Below are 22,133 nucleotides of genomic sequence, written 5' to 3'. Positions count from 1 at the left end.
GGAAAGAGCAAAGCTTGCCTTCATTTAGCATGGTAGTACTTATTTAGTCAATCTTCCTCTTTTCTTCTTCTTTTTAGTTATATATGACAGTAGAATTTATTTTGGCAAATTACACATACATATTATATGTACATAGAATATATAGCTTATTCTATTTAGGATCCCACTCCTGTAGTTGTACATGATGCAGAGTTACTCTGGTCATATATTCAAATACAAGGCTAGGAAAGTGATATCCAATTAATTCTACTGTCTTTCCCCACTCCCCTTCACTCTCCCTTCCCTTTATTTCCCTTTGTCTAATCCAATGAATTTCTATTATTGCCTCCCCCAATCTCCCTTGTTTTGGGTTAGCATCCACAAATCAGCAAGTACATTCAGCCTTTGGTTTTTTGGTCTTTGTGCTACTGCAAGAAAAATTATTTTCTGCTAATGAAGGATACAGGAGTTATTTTCTTTCTAATGACATCTACCATGAAATTTTGCAATGTTTTATAAGATATTGAACACAGATAGTTTATTGGAAGAGCTAGATTTATGAAACCATTAGGATAGGAATGTTCCATGTGGTATGGAAGGAAAATAAACCCTACTCACCAATAGTAAAAAGCAGGAAAATAAGAAGATGATGAAATCACACACTAGAGCAGAAAACCAGTACACAATGACAGAGACCCCATTCACAAACTGGATGTGCTTGGCCTTACTGATCCTTTCAGTCACTGTCAGGAGGGAAAAGCTACTGATTAAAAGCGCTATGCCCAGCTGCATATCCAAAAACACCTCCTGTCCATTTATAGTCCTACAGAAGGAACAAAGGTGGAGCAGAAAATCAACAAAGCAGGAAATACAGATTTCAGTCAACAACTATTTTTATCATGTAAATGTATTTTAAAGTTTAAGAGTCAATTCCAATGAAAATAAAAACATACTCTTCAATGACTTTATTGTCAGGGCGTGGCTGAGGTTTATTGAAGACTGTTAAGGAAGCATTAGCACCAGAGAGTGACATGAAAAGAATGTTGTCTAACACTGCCAGGGACAGGGATGGTGAATGGTATGCTTCATTGTTGAAAAAAACAGTAAATACTGTTCCATCTGTCTTCACTTCCACGGAAAATGCAATAATGCATAAACTATTACATTCCTTATTTTCCGTCAAGTAATCCAGAAGATTACCTAGGATGAGGAAACAACATTGGCTAGTGCATTCACAACACTTAAAATATGTCAAGAAGAACAACAAATAATTTTCTTATAACTTAAAATTTTCTCATAATAATTATTGCAAACATTTGCTGTTATCTTTAAACATTTTATTCCATCATTAAATTTCAAGCTATTACTTCACAGCCTATAACCTAAACTACTACTTCACTGAGAAAACACATGCAACATGGTATAGACTCTCAATTAATTTTTCTGTCTTAAACTGATTTTAAGTACTTCATTTTATAACTTTATCTTTCAGCTGACAAATCCTTCCTCTGAAAAAACAGGAAAACTGAATAAAACAATTTTTAAAATCACTTTTTGAGGGCATTAGAGATCTAAAAGAATAATCAAGACCCTGAGAAGAATGAAAATACACTGTGGTGAGTTCAACATTTTTTCCCTTTGAGAATATTATAGTTTTATAAATGATGAAAGTACCTTGATAAATCTTCAGGCTCTTGATGGGGCTTAAAAGGCTTATACTCTAACAGTAAGAAAGAAACAGACTAATTCTTATTTTATTTTATTTTTATTAGTTCTAATCAGTTATACAAGATAGTAGAAAGCTCTTTGATTCATTGTACACAAATAGAGAAGAATTTTTCACTTCTCTGGTTGTACATGAAATAGAGTCATACCATTTGTGCAATCATACATGTACCTGGGGTAATGATATCCATCTCATTCCACCATCTTTCCTACCCCCATATCCCCTCCTCACCTCCCCTTTGCCTCATCCAAAATTCCTCCACTTACCCCATATCCCTCCCCATTATGGATTAGCATCCACTTATCAGAGAAAATGTTGGGCCTCTGGTTTTTTGGGATTGACTTACTTTGTTTAGTATGATATTCTCCAACTCCACCCATTTACCTGCAAATGCCATAATTTTATTCTCTTTTAATGCTGAGTAATATTCCATTATGCATATATACCACAGTTTCTTTATCCATTCATTTATTGAAGGGCATCTAGGTTGCTTCCACAATTTAGCTATTGTGAATTGTGCTGTTACAAAAATTGATGTGGCCATGTCACTGCAATATGCTGATTTTAAGTCCATTGGGTACAATCCAAAGAGTGGGATATCTGGGTCAAATGGTTGTTCCATTCCATGTTTTCTGAGGAATCTCCATACTGCTTTCCAGATTGTCTGCACCAATTTGTAGTCCCACTAGCAATGTCTTTTCCCCTACAGCCTTGCCAATACTTATTGTTGCTTGTATTCTTAATAGCTGCCATTCTGACTAGAGTGAGATGAAATCCTTTACTTTAGAGAACATTTTCAATATATTTTCACCTGAATATATTTTTATTTTTATTGCATTATACATAGGTGGTTAAAAACAAATTTAAAAAATTTTTTATCCCTCAAATAGCTTTCTGGTTATGTCCTCTTTATTCTTCTAGTGGTTTCAACTAGAAATTAACAAATTGTGTTATTGACTTTTTTTCATTTTTTATGTAAAATGCACAAAGCATAAAATGTAACATTTGAGGGGCTGGAGTTGTGGCTCAGTGGTAGAACGCTTGCTTCACATGTGTGAGGCACTGGGTTTGATCCTCAGCACCACATAAAAAAATAAACAAAATAAAGGTATTGTGTCCATCTATAAAAAGAAATATGAAAAAAGTAACATTTGAAACGTTTAGGTGTGCAGTTCAGTGATGTTTAGTACCTACATATTATTGTGCAGTCATCATCATCATCTATCTCTAGAACGTTTCATCTTACTGCCCCAAACCAGCATTCTACATTCTGTCTCCATGATGACTCTAGGTGTCTCACATAAGTGGAATCATACCATATTTATCCTCTTGTGGCTGGTTTATTTCACTTAACACAATGTCTGCAAGTTTCATTCATGCTGTAGCATGTGTCAGAATTTCCTCCCTTACTAAGCTGACAAGTCCTTCCTTGTATGTCTGGATAATATTTTGTTTATCTATTCATCTATTGATGGACATGTGGGTTACTTCTGGTTATTGTAAATACTGTGCTAATGGACATTTGGGTTCCTTCTACCCTTTTGTTATTGGGAATAATGTCCCTATGAACAATGGTGTACAAGTCTTCAAGTCTCCATTCTCCATTATTTAGAGTATATACCCAGAAGTGGAATTACTAGATCATGTTGTAATTCTACATTTAACATTTTGAGGACTTTCCACACTGTTTTACATAGTTTCCATACTGTTTTCCAAGTTTTCTGAGGAATCTCCATACTGCTTTCCATTTTATATTCTCACCAGTAACGTGCAAGTTTCCAATTTCTCCACATACTTGCCAACACTTGTTATTTATTTTTTTTAGTAATAGTCAACCCCATGAGAATAAAGTGGACACTCACAGTAATTTTGATATACATTTTCCTTAATGATTAGTCATGATGAACCTTATTTGACCTTTTAAAGTCTAATTCAAATCACCACTTTTACTGTTTCCTAGGCAGGGAAAAGACCTTAGAATCTTTGAGCTCCATTTTCCCTCTTCCTGCTTTCTGTGCTATCATCATATGATTGACTTCTAGATGTGCTTTTAAATCCCTCAAGATATTTTTATTGTTTCATTCTGTCAGTATTGATTTATATTTTCTGACACATTTATACTTTCCATTGTTTGTAAATTGTTCCCTTGTTTATAAATTTGTCTTAGATAATTTTTTTTCCTCTGCACTAAGAATATCCTTTAGCATTGTCTGCTGGTTTCTTGGCATGCATGTGCCTGGGTGCAGGGTGTGTGTGTGTGTGTGTGTGTGTGTGTGTGTGTGAAATGTTCTTATTTCACATTTGTTTTTTAGGTTATCATTATCAGATATAGAATTCTAGCTTGGCAGGTTTTCCCTATCACTTTGAAAATATCATTCTACTGTTTTATAACTTCCATTTTTTCCATCATGAGTCCATAATCAGTCCTATTATTGCTCTCCTGCAGATATATGGGTTTATTTAACTTCTTTAAAGCTCTTCTTTCTTGTGGATTTGATATTTAGCAGTTATATTACAATGTACTTAGGTGTGATTTTCTTTTATTTATCCTCCCAAGGAATCTTAGCATTTATTGAACCTGTTTTTTTTCAACAGTTTTAGAAAATCCTCAGTCACTATCTTTTTAAATGTAGTCATCCTGGCCATTTTCCTCTTCTGGAGGCAGCCTGTTCCATCCATGTACCTCACAGCATGACTTTAATGTTTACTAATAAACTGTTTCTATTACTTTAATTTTTAAGTTTATTTTAATTAGTTATACATGACAGTATAATGCATTTATGCACTTGATATATCATACATAGATAGGATATAATTTCTCATTTTTCTGAGTGTACATGTTGTAGAATCATATTGGTCATACAGTCACATATATATGTAAAGTAATAATGTCTTTCATTCTACTATCCTTCTTATCCCCACATCCACTTTCCTCCCCTCCATTCACTTCCCTCTACTTAATATAAGGTAACTCTATTCTTCTCTAGTGTCCCCTCTGCCTTATTGTGAATTAGCATCCGCATATTAGAGAAAATATTTGGCCTTTGGTTTTTTGGGATTGGCTTATTTCACTTAGCATGGTATTCTCCAATGCCATAATTTTATTCTTCTTTAAAGCTGAGTAATATTCCATTGAATATGTATACCAGCATTTTCTTATCCATTCACTTATCAAAGGACACCTAGGTTGGTTCCATAGTTCAGCTATTGTTAATTGAGCTGCTACAAACACTGATGTGGCTGCATACTGTAGTATGTTGATTTTAAGTCCTTTGGGTATAGAAGGAGGAGTGGGATGGCTGGGTCAAATGGTGATTCCATTCCAAGTTTTCTGAGGAATCTTCATACTGCTTTTCATAGTGATTGTACCACTTTGCAGTTCTACCAGCAATGTATGAATGTGCCTTTCCCCCCACATCCTTGCCAACACTTATTGTTGCCTATATTCTTGATAACTGCCATTCTGACTGGAGTGAGATGAAATATTAGAGTAGTTTGATTTGCATTTCTCTAATTACTAGAGTTTTTGAACATTTTTTCATGTATTTGTTAATTGACTATGTATCTTCTTCTGCGAAGTGAGAAAGAGTAATTATTATAAAACTTCAATCACTTCAGTTTCTCATTGGAGAACTTCCCTTAGTTTTACTGCCTGCCAGATGTTAAATTAAACCTCTTCTGGAGAACATAATCTCATGTAGAATATTTGTAATTTTCACCCAAAATGCCTGGTATTAAATCAAAACATTACCAGGTATACCAACAAACAGAACTAACAAAAAGGACAGACAATGGAAAAATTCACAGCTAAAGTAGGTATTGAGATAGAGAATTTACCAGAGAACTGAAGTACAAGAAATAATCAACTGTTGATGTTAGAATTGAAAACCATATTATTTGAAGTTGAAAATTAATATGCTGATAGCATATTGAACACAAATGAAGAAGAGATCAGGAAAATAATAGGGATAATAAAAGAATACTATGAATGACTACAGAATGTAATGGTTAATTTTACATTAACTGTAAGACTGGAACTTACACAAGGAAACCTCCTGATTTTCAAATATTGAGACTCAGACTGAATTATTTGCTTTTCTGAATCTCCAGCTTACAGGTGGCCTACCATGGAACATTTTGGTTCCATAATCATATGAGACGAGACAGTTCCCCTAATAAATCTCATTTTCTAAATCTCTCCCTTCATTTCTCTCTCTCTCTCTCAAGAAAATAGACACTAAAATTATATGCAACATATTCCAGGAAATAGGAGAACACTTATTTTATTGATTCTTTTTTAGTTATATGTGAAAATAGAGTCCATTTTGATAAAATTATACATGCATAGAATGCATAGAATGTATCTTATTCTAATTAGGGACCCAGTCTTTGGATATACATTATGGTGGGATTTATTGTGCTGTATTCATAAATGTACATAGGAAAGTCATATCAGATTCATTCCACTTCTTCACTATTCTTATCCTCCTCTCTTCCCTTAATTTCCCTTTGTCTAATCATCTGAATTTCTATTCTTATCCCATCTCTTATTGTGGGTTAGCTTCCATATATCAGAGAAAACATTTGCCCTTTGGTTTTTGGAGATTGGCTTAATTCACTTAGCATTATAATCTACATTCATTTACTGGCAAATGTCATAAAGTCATTCTTCTTATGGCTGAGTAATATTCCATTGTGTATATATACCACAATTCTTTATCCATTCATCTATTGAAGGACACCAAGGTTGGTTTCATAGCTTAGTATTGTGAATTATGCAGCTATGAACATTGATTTTGCTGCATCACTGTAGTATGCTGATTTTAAATCCTTTGGATATATACTGAGGAGTGGGACAACTGGATCAAATGGTAGTTCCAAGTTTTCTGAGGAATCTCCATATTGCTCTCCAAAGTGGTTTTACTAATTTGCAGTTCCACCAACAATGTATGAGTGTATCCTTTTCCTACACATCCTCACTAACATTTATCGTTACTTATATTCTTGATAAGTGATAGAGTCGCTGAACATTTTTTCATATATTTGTTGACTGTTTATATTGGGTTATTTATTTGTGTTAAGCTTTTTGAGTTTTTATATATCCTGGAAATTAACACCCTAGTTGAGGTGCAGGTGTCAAAGACTTTCTTCCATTCTGAAGGCAGATTAGGTTCATAAGTTAGAAATATTTATGAACCATGACAAATGAGGTCCATTCTTGAAATAGAAAGCTTGTTCAATGTTTGAAAATAAATGTCACCCATCATATTGATAGGCTAAAAAATAAAAATAATTTAATTATATAAATCTATGCAGAAAAACTTTTGAGAAAACAAAATATATATTCATGATTAAAACTCTGAAAAATGGGAATAAATTTAACTCTCTAAATACTTATTGCAGAAAGACAGCATACTGTCTGAGATTAGGAACAAGGAAAAATGTCCACTCTCACCAACGATTCAACATAGTGAAGGAAGTTCTATTTAGTACAATAAAACATGAACAGAAAAATAAAAGGCATATAGATTATAAAGGGAGAAATACAACTGCTCTTATTAGCAGATGACATGACTATCTACATTTTTCTACAACTAATATCAACTAATCATCAGGGTAACAGCATAAATGATAAATAAGTAAGAATAAAATGTATTTCATTATAATAGAATAAGTGTACAGACATTAACTTTAAAATATTATAGCATTTACATTCATCCAAAAATGAAATATTTAGATATAAATCTCTTTTATTTTTGCTAGAGATGATGAACATTTGATAATGATATTCACACTACTCAAATATTTTCATTGATTTGGAACTGAAATTTCCCACTTGTGAAAAAAGGAAAATTGAGAGCTTGATTGAATAATTATTAGACTCAAAATATTTTAATATTCTTAAATGTTATTGTATTTGCTCAAAGTCAAGTTTATCAAATTGTTGCTCCCAATGTTTCAATAATAATATCTGTACAAATATCACTATAGCTTACAAAGGGAAAAAACTGAAGGAGAGAGAAAAAAACAACAAAATAGGCTGACTAACCTGCAGGCTGTTTGTTAACCTAAAGGAGCACTGTCCATCAAATAGCACTTAAAGAAAAAATATAATATTTAGGAGGAAACACATTTGAAAGAAAGGAGTCTTTATGTTCAGAGGGATAACGTGACATGGTAAGGGGTGAGTTTGTAGATGCAAGGTAGATCAAGTTAAAGTCAAGTCTATTACTAACAGTCTCTTTCTCTCATATACATACACATATGGCAAAGTACATGTATGTATACATATGTATATATGTAGTTTGACATCTTTTACTCTTTTTATTAGAAAGGAACAACAAATGCCTGTAGACAGCCCACAGCCAAAGTGCATTCACTAACAATTTTTCAAGACCAGTAGCCTTCAAGAGGGCATTTGTAGAGTTAAATTGCTTTTAAGATATTAGTGACTAGCAAGAAAAGAATGGAGGAAGTAGTCAAATATTATAGTTAAGATTCTTCTTTGGAAATGATACAGCAGATCATCTAAGAGAATTTATTTTTCTTAACAGGCCTTACCTGGTACTTCCTTAAGTTTGTGATTTTTAGATTTTAGCATACTCTCAAGATGTTCTAAAAGACTTGTAGTCAAATTAGAACGTCCAGAAATATAAAAAGGCACAATGGTTTGACCATATTGATCCAAATCCATTTGCCTAGCCATTTCATCATGATGTACAAGGTAATTGGACCTGAAAGAAAACAAATGTGGAAACTACAAGTCCCAGAATCTGTATCAAAGTTATCTTCCAGTTGTGCCAACTGAATATCAACTTTTTCATGAACATGGCATGGAACTGCTGACAGTAGAGGGATATCTAAAGAAAATATAGACATAATATTACAGTAGTCATAGACCTAACCAGATCATTAATATTGAAGTTCACTAAGATTGATGCTTAGAAAATTTATGACAAAACAGTTTTATATCATAAATACCATGACAGTAGAAACATATAAAGTTTGTATAAACATTTGAAGAAGAACCTAAGCATGATATTATAGTACATAATAATATGATCAATATTTTGTCTGTATAAGGCTGAAGACAATGAATTATGGGCTGTTTTTGTAAACATTTTATTGGAACACAGCTATGCCCATTTATTCCTGTATTATCATAGTTGCTATAATTACTCTGACTACAATGCCCATAGGGCCTTCAACATTTATTATTTCTTTACATTGAGTTTGCTGACTTCTGCTACAAGATAGTCAAGAAAATGCTTAAGGTTAAATGTCTTACTGTAACACTTAAGATCTCAACAGGATGATTTTTCTCAGATTTCTGATACCATGAAAATGAGCATGTTTCATAGAAGGAAAAGACAAATTAGAAAGGCAATGAAAGAAATCTTTGGCAACTCAAAAGACCCATACTGAGGATTGTACTGATTGAGGAATGGTTTCCTACCTTGTGACAATGCCCTCTGCAAAACTTGAAATAATGTATAGGGTTAACTATTAAAAAATCATGCTCACTATTACACCCTTACTCCAGCTTCAATGAACTAATAAATTTTTGAATTACCTATTTGGAAAAAAATCTAAAAAGAACCCCAAAAGAATTAAGTAATAATGATAGTAAAAGTAAACAGATAATATATGTTTCTAGAACCTATTACTTCAGCATTCCACTACCCTTGCTAATTAGGTTATCATGCAGACAGATCTGGTTGGTTCTTGTATGGCTGAAAACTCCATACTTTTGGTACAAGTATTAAAACAAAATATATCTCTTATGTCCCAAACAAATACACACTAGTTTTCTTAGTAAAGTTCTTACCCCAGTATTAAACATAATAGTTTCATTCAGGGTGGAAGAATGTGCTCTCTCAACATTACTTGATGTATTCTTATTCTGACTCATGATGGAGATTTTGCTTTTCTGGGGGAAAGACTGTTTAGCTTGGATTTGACTTTCTGAAACTTCCATGTGACCAACCCTACATAAAAGAAAAAAAAACCAAAGATATTCATTTTCATCTTATTGTGGTTTGAATCTGGAATCTCTCCCAATGCCTTTTTCCCCCTCTTTTCTTGTTTTGTTTTATTGATTTTATTTATTTTAAATACATGACAGCGGAATGCACTACAGTTCTTATTACACATATAAAGTACATTTTTTCATATCTTTGTATATAGAGTATGTTCACACCAATTCATGCCTTTATACATGTACTTCATTTTTTCACTACAATTCTTATTACACATATATACCAAAATTTTTCATATCAATTTATATATAAAGTATGTCAACACCCAATTCGAGTCTTCATACATGTACTTTGGATAATGATGTCCATCACATTCCACCATCCTTGTTAATCCCTTGCCCCTTCCCTTTCCCTCCCACCCCTCTGCCCTATCTAGAATTCATCTATTCCTTCCATGCTCCCCCTCCCTACCTTACTATAAGTCAGCCTCCTTATATCAGAGAAAACATTCAGCATTTGATTTTGGGGGGGATTGACTAATTTCACTTAACATTATCTTCTCCAGCGCCATCCATTTACCTACAAATGCCATGATTTGATTCTCTTTTAATCTGAGTAAAATTCCATTGGGTATATATGCCACATTTTTTTTTATCCATTCTTCCACTGAAGGGCATCTAGGTTGGCTCCATAGTTTAGCTATTGTGAATTGTGCTGCTATAAACATTGAGGTGGTTGTGTCCCTGTAGTGTACTGTTTTTAGTCCTTTGGGTATAGTCTGAAGAGAGGGATAGCCGGGTCAAATGGGGTTCCATTCCCAGATTTCCAAAGAATCTCCATACTGCTTTTCATATTTGCTGTTCCAATTTGCAGTCCCACCAGCAATGTGTGAGTGTACCTTTTGCCCCACATCCTCACCAACACTTACTGTTGTTTGTTTTAATGATAGCTGCCATTTTTACTAAGTGAGATGATATCTTAGAGTAGTTTTGATTTGCATTTCTCTGATTGCTAAAGATAATGAGCATTTTTTCATATATTTTTTGATTGATTATATATCCTCTTCTGAGAAGTGTCTGTTCAGGTCCTTGGCCCATTTGTTGATTGGGTTATTTATTGTTTTGGTGCTTAGCTGCCGCAGTCTGGCTGGGCACAAATGCCGCAGTCTGGCTGGGCACACAATCACGTACCTACTTGGCTAATGGCTCCCAGCACTTAGCTTTTTGGGTTCTTTATATATCCTAGGGATTAGTGCTCTATCTGATGTGTGAGGGGTAAACATTTGCTCCCAGGATGTAGGCTCTCTGTTCTCACAGATTGTTTCTTTTGCTGAAAATAAAATTTTTAGTTTGATTACATCCCATTTATTGATTCTTGGTTTTAATTCTTATACTATTGGAGTCTTATTAAGGAAGTTGGGGCCTAATCCCACATGATGAAAATTAGGGCCTACTTTTTCTTCTATTAGATGCAGAGTCTCTGGTCTAACTTCTAGGTCCTTGATCCATTTTGAGTTAAGTTTTGTGCATGGTGAGAGATAGGGGTTTAATTTCATTTTGTTGCATATGGATTTCCAGTTTTCCCAGCACCATTTGTTGAAGAGGCTATCTTTTCTCCAGTGCATGTTTTTGGCATCTTTGTCTAATGTAAGATAATTGTAATTTTGTGGTTTAGTCTCTGTGTCCTCTATTCTGTACCATTGGTCTCTCAGTCAGTTTTGGTGCCAATACCATGCTGTTTTTGTTGCTATTGCTCTGTAGTATAGTTTAAGGTCTGGTACAGCAATGCTACCTGCTTCACTCTTCCTGCTAAGGATTGCTTTAGCTATTCTGGGTTTCTAATTTTTCCAGATGAATTTCATGATTGATTTTTCTATTTCTGTGAGGAATGCCATTGGGATTTTGATCGGAATTGCATTAAATCTGTATAGTGCTTTTGGTAGTATGATCATTTTGATAATATTAATTCTGCCTATCCAAGAGAAAGGTAGGTCTTTCCATCTTCTAAGGTCTTCTTTGATTTCTCTCTTTAAGGTTCTATAGTTTTCATTGCATAGATCTTTCACCTCTTTCATTGACTGAGAATTTTTGCATCTATGTTCATTAGAGATACTGGTCTAAAGTTTTCTTTCTTTGATGTGTCTTTGCCTGGTTTTGGGATCAGGGTGATATTGGCCTCATAGAATGAGTTTGGAATTAATGCCTCTTTTTCTATTTCCTGAAATAAATTGAGGACTATTGGTATTAGTTCTTCTTTAAAGATCTTGTAGAACTCGGCTGTGTATCCATCTGGTCCTGGGATTTTTTGGTTGGTAAGCTTATGATGGCCTCTTCTATTTCCTCACTTGATATTGATCTGTTTAAATTGTGTATATCTTCCTGACTCAACCTGGGCAAATCATATGACTTAAGAAATTTGTTGATGCCTTCAATGTCTTCTATTTTATTGGAGTATAAGATTTCAAAACAATTTCTAATTATCCTCTGTATTTCCATAGTGTCTTTGTGATATTCTGTTTTTCATCATGTATGCTGGTAATTTGAGTTCTCTCTCCTCTTCATTAGTGTAGGCTAAGGATTTGTCAATTTTATTTATTTTTTCAAAAACCCAAATTTTTGTTTTGTCAATTTTTCCAATTGTTTCTTTTGTTTCAATTTCATTGATTTCATCTCTAATTTTAATTATTTCTTGCCTTCTTCTGTTTTTGCTGCTGACTTGTTCTTCTTTTTCTAGGGCTTTGAGATGTAGTATGAGGTCGTTTATTTGATGATTTTTTTCTTCCTTTAAGGAATGAACTCCATGCAATGAATTTTCCTCTTAGTACTGCCTTCATAGTGTCCCAGAGATTTAGATATGTTGTGTCTGTGTTTTCATTTACATCTAAGAATTTTTAAATCTCCTCCTTGATGTCTTCTGTAACCCACTGTACATTCAGTAGCATATTGTTTAGTCTTCATGTGCTACAGAAATTTTATTTTTTATTTTGTCACTGATTTCCAATTTCATTCCATTATAATCTGATAAAATGCATGGTAGTATCTCTAATTTTTTGTATTTGATAAGATTTGCTTTATGGCATAGTATATGGTTTATTTTAGAGAAGGATCCATGTGCTGCTGAGAAGAAAGTGTATCCACTTGATGCAGGTTGAAATATTTTATTAAGTCTAAGTTATTGTGTTATTGAGTTCTATAGTTTCTTTATTTAACTTTTGTTTGGAAGATCTATCCAGTGGTGAGAGAGGTGTGTTAAAAATCACCCAAGATTATTGTGCTGTGGTCAGTTTGACTCTTGAACTTGAGAAGAGTTTGTTTGATGAACATAGCTGCACCATTGTTTGGGGCATATATATTGATGATTGTTATGTCTTATTGGTGTATGGCTCCCTTGAGTAGTAAGTAATGTCCATATTTATCCCTTTTGATTAACTTTGGCTTGAAATCTACTTTATTTGATATAAGTATGGAAACCCCTGCTTGCTTCCTCAGTCCATGTGAGTGGTATGATTTTTCCCAACCTTTCACCTTCAGTCTGTGTATGTCTTTTCCTATAAAATGAATCTCCTGGAGGCAGCATATTGTTGGGTCTTTCTTTTAATCTAATCTTCTAGCCTATGTCTTTTATTGGTGACTTTAAGCAATTAACATTTAGGGTTACTATTGAGACATAGTTTGTATTTTTAGCTATATTTGTTTATTTTTCTTATTTAACTTGACTTGGTTTTCCTCTTTGATTAGATTTCCTTTAGTGTACTACCTCCCTTTGCTGGTTTTTATTGTTGTTTTTCCATTTTCTCTTCATGAAATATTTTTCCAAGGATGTTTTGCAGTGCCGGTTTTCTAGCTATAAATTCTTTTAACTTTTATTTATCATGGAAGGTTTTTATTTCATCTTCAAATCTAAAGCTTAGTTTTGCTGGATACAAGATTCTTGGTTGACACACATTATCTTTCAGAGCTTGATATATATTATTCTAGGATCTTCTAGCTTTCAAGGTCTGTGGTGAAAAATCTGCCATTATCCTAATTGGTTTTCCCCTATATGTAATCTGATTCCTTTCTCTTGTGCTTTTAAAATTCTCTCCTTATTCTGTATGTTGGGCATTTTCATTATAATGTGTCTTGGTGTGAATCTGTTGTGATTTTGTACATTCACCATCCTGTAGGCTTCTTTAATTTGGATTTCCAATTCATTGCTCATGTTTAGAAAGTTTTCTGTTATTATATTCTTGAATAGATTATTCATTCCTTTGGTTTGGACCTCTATGCCTTCCTCTATTCCAATAAGTCTTAAATTTGGTCTTTTTATGCTATCCCATATTTCTTGAATGTTCTGCTCATGGTTTCTCATCATTTTCGCTGTATGGTCTATATTCTTATCTGATATCCTATATTCTAAGTGTTCTACTTTGTTGGTGATGCTTTCATTTGAATTTTTAATTTGGTTTATAATTTCTTGAATTTCAAGGATTTATGTTTGCGTTTTTTTTTTTAGAACCTCTATCTCCCTGATGAGGTGATTTTTTGCTTCTTTTGTTTATGTAGCTCATTGTCAAAGTGATCCTTCACTGCCTGTATTTATTCTCTTATGTCTTCTTTGTGATCCCAGAACATTTTACCCATATATATCCTGAAATATTTCTCTGTCCTTTTTTCTTCTGTAGCTGCCAATGCTTCTAATGATGTGTTGTCTTGATTTGTTTGTGGTACTTCCTTCCCTTGTCTTTTCATGTTGCTCATGTGTCTTCCTTTCCAGCTCTGTGGATCTGGTGTGTTATATTGTTTTTGTCCTATAGATTTGCAGTTCTCTTCTAGGGCTCCAAGATCTCTCATTTGTGGGGAAGGACAATGTTAACAGATCCCAATATCAACAATACATCACCTATGAACAAATTGTTGTTATTAAGACATTTACAGTTTAGTCTCAATGTCCAGAAATGTTGGATTCAACTATTATTTAAAATATAATCAGTAGTTTCATAAAACGGTTTATAATTTCTGGCAGTGGAAAACGAACTGGGGGTCAGGCATAGGGTGATAAGCTGAGGGGAAAATATGTGAGGGTATAGAGTTAATATATCTTAGGAAATGTGAAGGAGAAATCTAATGAAGAGGGTTAGTAGCAGGAGAATTGGCAGGAAGTAATTTATGGTAGACAATTACATGGGAAGACAGTAGAGTACATAAAACTAACACAAATATGTATTTTAAAAAATGCAGGATGTAAAAATAATAAAATTTGGAGAGTAAAGGAAGAAGAAAGAGAAAAAAGGGAAATAAAAAAGACAGAAGAAAAAGAAAAAAGGCTTATGCAACTCCTATATATTATATTATTCAGGTGACTCAGTCCTCAAAGTCGTATTTCATGCAAAGTTCTTGGTTTTATATATGTTGGAGATTTGAAGGCTAGTGGATAGAAGGGTATAAGAGAAAAGAAGAAGAAGAAGAAGAAGAAGAGGAGGAGGAGGAGGAGGAGGAGGAGGAGGAGGAGGAGGAGGAGGAGGAGGGAGGAGGGAGGAGGGAGGGGGAGGAGAAGGAGAAGGTCTTAAAGATCCATTTTTTTTGTCTTCTCATCCAGTAGGTGAGGTTGTCTTATCCAGTAGGTGTCTCTGCCCTCAGGATGGTGTAGGTAACCAGGGTGTGAAGACTGGACCTGGTGTGGAGTGTCTGGAAGCAGGGAGCGTTGCCCACCAGTTCCAGCAGGAAAATTGCATCTCACAGGTCTTTTTTTGTGACCACTCATCTGACTTGAGTCCCCGGTATCATCTCCTCTTGCCTGGAGATTTCCCAGATTCTGGTCTCTCTGTTATCCTCCAGACTTTAGTCCCCTCCCTTACTTATCAGGTCCCAACTGCGGGACCTCTCCCAGGCTCACACCAGGTGGTGCATGGCGCTCTGTTCTCACTGCACTCCTGTCCAACTGAGAGCTGTTTTTGTGTTGGGTGGTCACCGTGCTGAGTTACCATCACTGGGTAGGTAGGGGATTGGAAATCAGGTACCTGCTCAGATGGCCATCCAATCTGTTAGCCATGCCCACCAAAAAAATGGTGAGGAAGGTTTTCGAAGATGGAGTCGGTCTGCTTCCAGCGCCAGGGTGTCTGGTGAAGTCGGGGGAGCTGGGTGATGGCCTTGTGCTATGGATAGGTAGCGGCTGAGTGACCTGCATGGGAGCAGAGTGCAGTTTGGAGTTCTGCAGAGGTGCTGATAGGTAGTTCTGCTAAGCTGCTTGTGAGCCATGTGTGAACTAGAACTGCAGGCTTTGGTTCCGGCATCCGGAGACTTACTCGAGCACAGAGGCTCTGATTTTTTCATGGGTGGTTGCAGCGCTGGTGGTTTCTGCGAAAACTCGCTGTTTAAGGGTCCTCTCACACTCTCTGAGACGTTGTATTCCATCTAGGTGAGACCTTGTGGAGAAGCTGCCTATCTGCTTTCTTGGTTTCATGCCACAGAGCAGCCAGTAATGGGACCTCCTCTATTCCACCATCTTGGATCAGTCTTCCCCCAAAGTCTTGTGGTGAAAACTTGGTCTCCAGTGCAGCAAGGCTCAAGGTGGGACTTCTTTTTTTTTAAAATTTTTTAGTTGTAGATGGACACAATGCCTTTATTTTGCTTATTTATTTTTATATAATCAGTGGTGCTCAATATTGAACCCAGGGCCTCATGCTGCTAGGAAAGCACTCTACCCCAGCCACAACCCAGCCCTGAGGTGGGACTTTTAGGAAATAATTGGATCATGAGGGTTCTGACCCCATTAGTGGATTGATAGCTGAACGGAGTCAGTGGATCATGGACTGAGACCTTTGAAACCATGAGCCAAAGTAAACTTTTCCTTCTCTACTTATTCTTGTCAGGTATTTTGAAAAGTTGATTAAAGGTGTTATAGAAACTTTATTCCAATATACTTTGGAAAAGTGAGTTGCAACCCCGAAATTCTCCTTGGTTTGCTTGTTGCCTGGCAGTATTACTAGGAGGCAACAAGGTAATAAGTATAGAGTAATAGCTCCCAAACATAGCTCCACCCCAAATATTGCCACCCTTGTATTTCTAATGTATTTGTCGTGGTCCTCTCTCTCTAATGTTTTTCTTTTTCCTTAATGTTCTTACTCACTTAAGGAAGACTTTCTCCATGGTAGTGACAGAGATGCCAAAGCTAGCAATGCCCAGCTCTGTCTGTCTTTCTTCCAGAGCAGTGAACAGAGCTTCAAACCTAGAAGTAGAAGAGAAAAAGCTGCCAATAAACTCGATGGTTTTTATACTTATTTCTTTTTATTCTAAACTGGTTTCCCCTTAAAAGTAAGGAAAATGTAAATCATTCTTCACTTCAATACTTAGTAAAATTTCAGCACCATTGGTAAATCAGAAAGGTGGGATAAATTGCTTCCTACTCAGTTCTTGGATACATATAATTTTTGTCAAGAGACTATATATGTTAATACTCCAATTAGATGATATGAATTTACTTTGAACACACACATATATATGCTATCAGTAAATAAAAAAGAAAGTCATATTTAATAGAAAAAAAGGCACCCAGAAACAGAAAATGGAGTAATTACAGTAAACTTAAAGACAGAATGTGGGGGCTGGGGTTGTGGCTCGGCAGTAGAGCCTAGCACATACAAGGAACTGGGTTCAAACCTCAGCACCACATAAAAATAAATAAATAAAATAAAGGTATTGTGTCTAACTACAACTAATATTTTTTTTTTAAAAAAAGACAGAATGTGATTAAATATCTAGAAAAATCTATAGAAATTGCAATGATTACACTATATAGAAATGGAGAACAGACTAGTAGAAGTTGAGCCATTTGCAATGTAGACATAGCCAGGCTTTTTTAAAAAATATTTTTTAGTGTTACTGGACCTTTACTTTATTCATTTATTTATATGCAGTGCTGAATATTGAACCCAGTGCCTCACACAGGTGAGGCAAGCACTCTACCACTGAGCCACAACCCCAGCCCCCATATCCAGGCTTTTAAAAAACAGTTTTCCTGGAAAGATCTTATAGCACATTGTGTTCAGAATAATATCTTTTCCAGAAACTTCCAGTTCTCAACCACCTCTTCTACATTCTCAATGAAGGGCAACTGAAAGTATTTCAGTGTTGGGAGAATTAAAAATTCTCTTTGGAAAGAAAGTCTATAGGATTTCATATTCAAGCTTACATTCAGTCTATTTTTTCACATTAGTTCTAATTTTACACCTTGAGGTTATATAGGACCTAAATCCACCTACCTGACAGCTTTTCAAATTTCAAGTTCACTTTCTCCCACTTCTTCATTCCTAGTACATGGCTTTTTAACTGAGATTCCTCCATGTTTTCTTTTTTAATACTTTAGTTATGAAATCAATGTGTGCATTGTACAACATTCAGCAAATAATTGTATGAAGAAAATAAAATCCATTACAGCACTATGCCCCACAGATAGTCAACTGTTAATACATTTATGTTTTGGTATGCTTTATACAATATATAACAAAAGAAAGAGAAGACTATGTCAAGAAAAGAGAAGGTTATGTCTATGTCTTCCTAGAGCTATTAGAAAAATTACAAGTTTTAAATTAGAATGAGATTGTCATGTTTCCAGTTTTATAATACCACACAAATAGATGAAAAAGCACAGGCTTTGGAGATAAATGGGCCCGTGTTTTATTCTAAACCTCTGTTACTAATTACTATTTAATAGTTTAATTTGATTTACTGCTTGATTTAGTCCTTCCAACCTTGAGTCATTTTATTAATTATAAAAAGGTAAAATTGTCGCGACCCCTTGCCCGCAAGGAAGACGCAACTCAGGAATCTTCTTTCAGCAGTTTATTCAGGTCCTTGATATTTCTTCTTCCTCTTCTTGGATGCCCCTCCCAGCCTTAATAAAGCATCTCAAGCCCCAATGCAAAGCTGCCATGTGGAGCTTTCTCATAGGGTGATAAGGGATTACGTGCCAACTCTCCAAAAAAGGAGTTGTTTATCACAGGCCACAGTGGAAGCAGGCGCCATCTTCTAATGGCGGCCACGGTCTATAGGAACGGCTCACCACATAAAATAAGTACTTTTAACATTTATTCCTTTTCAGTCACTTTTTGATGGTCTGATGAGCTCACATATATTTCATCCTAGCTTGGAGACATGAACTTATGTGCAGCTGTGAACAGCACCCTGAAGACATCTCTTTCCTTGTTGTTTGTTCATGCCTTTTAAATTAGAAGATCATTCTCTAATCAAAAATAATGAATCACAAAAGAAGTTAAAGAATTTTGCTTTCTTGGTGACAATACTGAAGTTCTTGGTTAAAGTACAATTTTAAAATTTCCTTTTTCTCCTTGTCATAACCCAACTTCAAAATTCCAAATGGAGGTCTGGGGTTGTGGCTCAGTGGTAGAATGCTTGCCTAGCACGTGTGAGGTCCTGGGTTCGATCCTCAGCACCATATAAAAAAATAAAATAAAGATATTGTGTCCATCTACAACTAAAAAAATAAAATAAATTCCAAATGGAATTTAAAGACAAGTAAAGGTTAAATTAGAGGAAGAGATCAAGACACTTCAAAAGATTCATCACCAATGCAGAACTCAGTTCAAATTATTTTATTTGAATTAATCATGTTTATATTTAATTTCCTTTGAATTCTTTCCTAATTTGCCAATCCCAATCTCAAATACTAGTTTGATTCTGTTCTACCAAAGAGAGATTTTGAACAATTGTATCTTTCCAACTTTGTTGCATAGAAGCCAGGATTGTTTAAAACAATGTTATCATGTACACATATTTTGGAGTATACACAATATACAAACAGACACACACACACATTGTGGAATGATTAAATATGCTTATTACCCCATATAGTGGTAATTTTGTTATAAAAACATACCTAATATCCACTTACTTAGCATTTTTCAAGAATCTAATATATCATCATTAACTGAAGTTATTATGCTGTAAATAAATCTCTTGAACTTATTCCTCCAATCTAACTATAATTTTTTTGAATTTTCACTTCACAAGTATTTTTCTTCTTTCTTTATTTTATCTATTTGGGGATCAAATGTGCCTATTTTTTTAAGGCTTAAACTGAGCATAAATTCTTGAGATAAATAACAAAATATGTTTATATTCCATTTTTAGACAAAAGAAAATTTTAGAAGAAAATAGCCTAAAAAGAGTCTCTAAGGCTATGTTTATGGATAAATTTTTAACTAACTCTCTTATATTAAGATTACATTAACTATAATTTTGTATCCTTTGACCAACATCTTCTGAATTCCTGAACTCAAATGCCCCAGTCTCTTCTCTGTTTCTATGAGATTATAATTTTAGATTCCATGTGTGAGATCAATCATGCATATCTGTGCCTGGCTTATTTCATTTAACACAATGTCCCTTTAGTTCATCCAGTGACAGGATTTCATTCCTTTTGTGGTCAAATAGTATCCCATTGGCTTATATACCACATTTTCTTTATACATTTATTTGTCAATGGCCATTTAGGTTGATTCCATATCTTGACTACTGTGAATAGGGCTGCAATATCGGGGAGTGCTAATATCTCTTCAACATACTGATTTCTTTTCCTTTGGAAAAGGATATGTAATAAGTAGGATAAATATCTCACATGGTGATACTATATTTAGTTTTTTTCTTTGAGGAATCTCTGTACTGTTTTCCAAAATGGCTGTACTAATTTACATTCTTACTCCACAGTGTATAAGGGTTCCATTTCCTTCACATCTTTGCCAACACTTATAATTTGTCTCTTTGATAATTATGGCTTTTAGTTTGTATCCCCCTGGTATTAAGTGATGCTGAATATTTCTTCATATACATCTTGGCCATTTTTATTGTCTTCCCTTTTATTATGGCACTGGGGATTGAACCCATCCATGTCCTTGCATATGTTAGGCAAGCACTCCATCACCAAGGTACATAATTATATCTCCAACCCTATGTTTGTGATCCTACTGCATTAGCCTTTTGAAATCACAGGCATGTGCCACCACACCCAGCTGTATGTCTTGAGAAATGTCTATTAAGGTCTTTTGCCCATTTAAAAAAATCATATTGCTTCTTGAATTTGAGTTATGTTTCTTATATATTTTGGATATTAACCCCTTATCAGATGTGCAGTCTGAATTTCTTTTTCTCCCATTCTATAGGTTGTCTTTCTGTAGTTGTTTTCCTTTGCTGTGCAAAAACTTTTAGTTTGATGAAATGCCATGTATATTTCTTCTTTTGTTGTCTGTTCTTTTGAGGTCATCTCCCAAAGATCTTTGCCCAAATGAATGCCATAGACCTTTCCTCCTGTTTTCCTCTATTAGGTTCAGAATTTTATGTTTTATGTTTAAATCCCTAATCCATTTAGATTTTGAATATGGTATGAAACAAGTATATAATTTCATTCTTTCAAATGTTGACACACAGTTTTTACAACACCCTTTACTGAAGAGACTGTCCTTTCTCAGCTATATATCTTCATGTCTTTGTTGAAAATCAGTTGGCTATATCATCAGTCCTCTATTATTTCATGGGTCTCTGCATCTGTTTTTAGCCATATCATACTGTTTTGTTTATTAAAGTTTTACAGTATATTATGAAGTCAGGTGTTGTGATACTTCCAGCTTTGTTCTATTTCTTTGAGATTCTTTTGTAGCTCCATACAAATTTTGGTATTTAAAAAATATAAAGAATATCACTTGTATTTTGATAGGGACTGCATTAAATCTGTAGGTTGCTTTGGGTAGTTGTGAACATTTTAACAATATTAATTCTTCCCATCCATAAACATATAATATAATATCTATACATTTATTTGTGTATTCATCAGTGTTCTATAATTTTCAGTGTAAAGGTCTTCAACTCTCCATGACTAAATTTATTCCTATTTTATTTTTTGGTACCTATTTTAAATTGGATTGTTTTCTTTGTTTCTTTTTAATATAGTATACATTTCTATACATCACATTAGTGTGCATTTCTATACACTATTAATTTTTGATTTAAAAAATTATGTTGTCACATAATAATTGTACATATTTTGGGGGTATAGTGTAGTGTTTAAAAACATGTACACAGTGCATAATGATCAAATTTAAGCAGTTAGCATATTCATTATCTTGAATTTTTAAATGTTTTTTGTTCAACATAAAAATTTAAAATTAATTTGAAAAGGTTTTTTATTACTGTGTTAAAGTCATACATAACAGTGGGGTGCATTCTGACCCAATATGATTATTATATATGATGCGCACTGAATATACTTTGCTTCATTTCAGTCCCCAGTATTTCCACTTTTCTCCCCCTTCTTCCATTCATTGCTCCCCTTCCTCTACTTTATTGGCATTCTTTTTTCTAAACTGATACTTTATAGATACACATGAAGGTGGGATTCACTGTGGTATAGTTATATATTTACATAGAATAATTTGGTAAATTTCATCACAAAGTTCCTTT

At 34.4% G+C, this 22,133-nt stretch overlaps 1 protein-coding gene across 1 annotated transcript in view; it reads right to left on the bottom strand.

Annotated features, from left to right (window-relative positions):
- The window catches only part of LOC114096939 (phospholipid-transporting ATPase ABCA3-like), a 119,992-nt gene that overhangs the window by 21,938 nt on the left and 75,921 nt on the right, over positions 1 to 22,133 (bottom strand). Inside the window, 6 exon segments of the mRNA XM_071605762.1 lie at positions 594 to 802; positions 933 to 1,179; positions 8,267 to 8,444; positions 8,446 to 8,565; positions 9,534 to 9,693; positions 16,792 to 16,890. Of these exon segments, the coding sequence (XP_071461863.1) occupies positions 594 to 802; positions 933 to 1,179; positions 8,267 to 8,444; positions 8,446 to 8,565; positions 9,534 to 9,693; positions 16,792 to 16,890 (1,013 nt within the window).

The sequence above is a fragment of the Marmota flaviventris genome, chromosome 19 (genome assembly GCF_047511675.1).
Source record: "Marmota flaviventris isolate mMarFla1 chromosome 19, mMarFla1.hap1, whole genome shotgun sequence".
NCBI classification, from domain to species: domain Eukaryota; kingdom Metazoa; phylum Chordata; class Mammalia; order Rodentia; family Sciuridae; genus Marmota; species Marmota flaviventris.
This window is presented reverse-complemented; position numbering and strand designations above follow the sequence as displayed.